Source organism: Trypanosoma theileri, assembly GCF_002087225.1.
Source record: "Trypanosoma theileri isolate Edinburgh chromosome Unknown TM35_Tth_5_V1, whole genome shotgun sequence".
NCBI classification, from domain to species: domain Eukaryota; phylum Euglenozoa; class Kinetoplastea; order Trypanosomatida; family Trypanosomatidae; genus Trypanosoma; species Trypanosoma theileri.
This window is the reverse complement of record NW_021639847.1, coordinates 694,089-698,866: the sequence shown is the minus strand read 5'-3', so window position 1 is coordinate 698,866 and position 4,778 is coordinate 694,089. Positions and strand designations below refer to the sequence as shown.

General features: G+C 37.9%; 2 protein-coding genes across 2 annotated transcripts; both read right to left on the bottom strand.

Annotated features, from left to right (window-relative positions):
* Positions 1-31: 31 nt before the first annotated feature.
* On the bottom strand, positions 32-1,990 carry TM35_000053570 (putative ABC transporter; the record flags this gene model as incomplete). Its single annotated transcript, XM_029023012.1, has 1 exon — positions 32-1,990. The coding sequence occupies one exon, from the start codon at positions 1,988-1,990 to the stop codon at positions 32-34; it is 1,959 nt and encodes a 652-aa protein (XP_028885827.1).
* A 529-nt stretch (positions 1,991-2,519) lies between these two features.
* TM35_000053560 (uncharacterized protein) lies at positions 2,520-4,427 on the bottom strand (the record flags this gene model as incomplete). Its single annotated transcript, XM_029023011.1, has 1 exon — positions 2,520-4,427. The coding sequence occupies one exon, from the start codon at positions 4,425-4,427 to the stop codon at positions 2,520-2,522; it is 1,908 nt and encodes a 635-aa protein (XP_028885826.1).
* Positions 4,428-4,778: the final 351 nt, after the last annotated feature.

The following is a 4,778-nucleotide window of genomic DNA, read 5'->3' as shown; positions in this document are numbered from 1 at the left end:
AAAAAAAAAAAAAAAAAAAAAAAAAATAGAATCAAAAAAACTTCATAGTCAAGGCAACCAGTGAGAGTAGTATCACTGAAATAATAAAGAGAATTAGTGATGACTTCCCCCAACTATCATGGGTAAATCCCTCCATTTCCAAATATTGATCCCCTGTATAACAATAAGAAGTGCTAGCATTAGCATCACAGGAGTAAGGGTTATGTCGAAGCTCGGATGCCACTACACCACCATAACCATACCGCAGTAATGAGAGCGCTGAAAATAATTTTGGTACGGTAGGTAAACAAATAAGAAATCCACTTAATATTATGCAGTAACCATAATATAAATTTTGCACAAGCCACAAATCGTGCTCTACTGGATGCCAATAAACAAGAAACAACGTCAAGGAAGCATGAGCAAGACTCATTAAACCCATAGTTAACACCAAAGAGAAAGGTGATGATAATATGAAAAGTGTACACGAGGCACCAAGAAATGCAAATAAAGCACGTGGTAAAATAAGACGAAGTACTGTAGCTGTAAAATATTGAGTAGTATCAAAATAGTTATTATTCCGTAAATGAACACCTGAAAAAAACTCTCGTACTTCTGCATCCACTAAAACAATATTTGCCTGTAACGAACATGAAAGAAGAAAAAAAATTACTCCTCTCTTATTCTGCATAGCATTTTGATCACTCCCTGATTCAGCTATTAAGGATGCCATTAAGAAAAAAAGAAAAAGTAGAATAGCCCATGCTATAACTATATTTCGATTTCCAATAGTTGCACGTCGACAGATATAAAAAGTTAATAAAACCCATTTTCTAAAATAATTCGGTGATGGTGAAGCTTCACGAGAAATAGGTTCAAAACTATTGGATGCAATACTCTTACGGTGTTCTTCCACTTGATTTATAATACGACGATGTACTGTACTATTTGCAAAAGCAGCTGCCACTCGTGTAGATTCATTCTTTTCATCTAACATCACTAACATCTCACCAAGTGAATCACCATTTTCCTCATACATTTCAATATGTTCGCTAAAAAATTTATTCACATATGATTTTGGACCAGAATAAATTAATTGCCCTTGTGGTCCTAATATAATAAAATTATCTGCAGCTTCATAAAGTGCACGAGTAACATCTGTGGCCGATAGAACCACAAGTCGTCCATTACGAGAAACAAGTTGTTGAAGAAAAGATACAAATTCATGAGTTTCACCAGAGGAAAAATTACGTGTTGGACTATCTAACGCTAATAATTTTGGATGTCGTACTAGTTCCATACCTATTGCAAGTTGATAGAGCTGAGGTAAACTTAATCGTTCCGTTTTAACATCAAGTAGTTGATGAAGTTGTACAGTTTCCGCTACTTCTCGCACTAAACGTTCGGCTTCACGTGTAGCTACACGCATTTGCACAGAAAATAAAAGATTACTACGAACTGTTGCATCTCGTGTACATACATCAATAGAAGTAATAAGAGCGACACGTCTACGAAAAGCGGTGGATACAACGGGAAGTCCATTCGCCATAACAGATCCAGTTGTTTTATCCTCTACGCCAGACAATACTTCAAGCATTTTACGTGAACAAAATGTATTACTAGACATTACTACCGTAATGGTACCTGGAAGAAGATATCCAGAAACATTTTGCAAAATAAGTCGGGGTTTTCGAAAAAACGATATTCGTCCTTCAAAACTAACGTTTTCAAATGCCATTACAAATCCACGTTTGGCATGTGAAAGAGCCTCTTTTGGCCGCACGAGTGGTGCCTCTTCTGTTGGTGGAGAGACGGTTCCCACTGAATCCACATGGGCGGGATCTGCCGGTAAAGACGCCGAAACTCCCGCCGTCGTGGAGGACGTCTGTCCAAAAGAAACAGAGGAGGAAGTGTGTTCAGTCATATCAATATCAACGCCATCGGCATTATTTCCGTTCTTCCACTGTTTTCGGAAGAGACGCACCACCTTAGTGAGGTGATCTAAAGGCATTTTTCTCTTTATACACTAATAAATATAATAATTGATGTTTTTTTTTTCTTTCTTTTTTTTGTCCTTCAGGAGGAAAACATATAAAAAAAAAAGGATAAAAGGGACTGTTCGTTTATTAACGCCCTAGTAGCACGAACCGAATTCCTTTCTATCTCTCTCTCTCTCTCTCTATGTGTGTGTGTTTGTACATAATACAAAAGAGAAAAGAGGGGGAAATAAATGTGCATCGGATACCACAATAAAAAAACAATCAAAAAAAAAAAAGAACCAAGGTAAACAAACATTCTTATCTTTTTTTTTCTTCTTTTACTGTGTGAATATTTATTTATAATATTTCAGAAGTAGTGACGTTCGCTACAAAGGATCCAATACATCATTTTGTCTACTTACACACACACACACACACTGACTCACTCAATCACTCACATAAACAGAGAAACATAAAACTTTTCGGCATTTTCACCAGTCCCTATTCCCATTTACATTTGGTACACATCATTGTAACATTAGTTGTGTTTAGTTAGCGGAGTTAAGACTTTTCATCCGCGAGAAGCTCTGTTTGTACGAATTCCTCCAAATTCAATAAAAGCATTGCATATGCTTTTAATTGCTTTCGAGCTCTGAACAACTCCTCCATTGATTCACATTGCATTTTCCGACAGAACTGCATACGTTTTGCAATGGTATCTGTGAGTTGCAGGAGAGACGCCTCCGCATTGTTGAGATGCTCTAATTTTTGTTCCAATATATTCCTCTGCAGATGAAAAGCACGTCTAGTGATGAGTGGAGATGCATGAACGTCCCTCAAAGACATTGAAAGAATAGCAATATGCATGTCTGTGCGAGACAATTCATATTGAATACGTTGTTCCTCACTTCTTAAGAGATCATTTTTCATTCCCTTGATTTCACGTAGAGTGTAAGAGGTGCTTACGTTATTACTTCTGTATGTCTCATGTTTTTTACCATCTCCAGCGTTGTGAATATTAGACAATCTTTTCAAAATTAATGTTTTATCACGTGGGGGTAAAGGAATGATTGGTTCCAGATTCTTTTGTGTATCTTCACAGCAATCTGTAGAAAGAATAGCGTCCGAGGGCTTCTTCATGTTTTCATCATCCTCTTTTTCTTGTACTGTCCCTAACAAATCTTCATCCTTTCCCATAGCATGATCTACACCAGAAGGAAGAGGGTTTTCATATTTCCCCTTACTAATGTCATTATCACCATTTTGTTTTTGGGAATTGGTATTATTATTTATGCTTCCTTCCTGTGGAAAGTATACATTTTCTTGATTACTTAATTTTGCCAAGCTATTTTTAGCCAAGAGTACATCAGACTCTAACGGAACTATGGATTTCGTTGTTTGATTTAAATTACATTTACTTTCAGACGATGGCTTTTGTAATGAATTTAAACTCAACATTGGCGTACTGTGATCCTTTCCACTCTCATCTCTCAGACTTTTTACTTTACGCTCAGCTGTTGACATCTGGCGCACTTTGAGAGCAAACACAGGCAAATCCCTAAACTGCAAAACACCACGAAGTGTTATCGGTACCTCATTACTCCGCAGTTCAAATGGTAGATTAAGAAATGTGTCTACCAGCTGTTCCTGCAATTCTGTCAGTCGAAGTGTAAAGGACACAATAGGTGTTTCTGTGCCATTGCGATGTAGTTGTAATACTGTTAATTGCAACAACTGCATAACGAGTGCACGACGAGTTCCAATAAAAACAACAGCGGATGGTATCAGTGCAGCATCATTCCATCTGGCAGTTCCTGACACCGCCACGGCACCGCCGGAAGTGTTACCGTAGGAGAAAGAATGATTCGATGAGGTTGATGATGATAACAACTCAGAAGAAGCGGAGAAGAGTCGACACCGCAGTCCATAGATACCGTCTTTGAGGCCAATTCCTTCTAGTTCTATGGGCTGCAGTCGAATCTCTGCTAATTGTTCCATGAAGATTTTAACAGTCATACGACCTCTAGATGTGCCACCATTAGCAGCACAACTCATACTACTACTATCATAGTGAGTAGGTGCCATCAAGTGAAATTCGTAATGGGCACATTCACTCTGCGCTAAACGTAACAGACTCGTCGCAGCGAAACCAATACAATATTCATTTTCCCTATTGGCATCTGCACTAGTAGGCCTCCAAGATCCATTAAGAAGAAGAACCTGAAACACAGCAGTCCGTTGACTAAGTGAAACAACGAGTTCTTCCACTGTAGAGACTCGCAAACGGTACCTAAATCGGACGGACTCCTTTTCTTGTATAATTTGCGAAACTTGAGAAACCGCAAGGTTTACCACTTTGCCATCAAATAAAAGCCGACAAATTAGAGTACATTTGTCCAGTGAAGTGTTTTCAGGAATCTGAAGGTCAAAAACCCTCAATTGAGAAACACTTATTTGAAACAACCACATAGAGACTAATATTCTTTAAACATAAAGTAACTCTGACTATACCGTTTGAAGTAAACCAACCGCCTCATGGAAAACTACCTTTCTATTAAGAGGAAAAGGTAATAAAAGAGAAGGTGTGGGAAAAATAAAACATGTATATTCAACTAATGTGTTAAAAAGCTCGTTTTCCGTCACCATTACAAGAAATAAAAAAAAAAAAATCACACCACTTCATATGAGGTTCACAATATTATCGGTTGTCATTTCATAGTTGATTATGGTTTTGGTGGAGGTGGTGGCGGTGGCGGTAATCCAGCTGGTGGTGATGGTAAATTACCAATAGCATCTGAAGAAGTATTAACCAATGGTTTT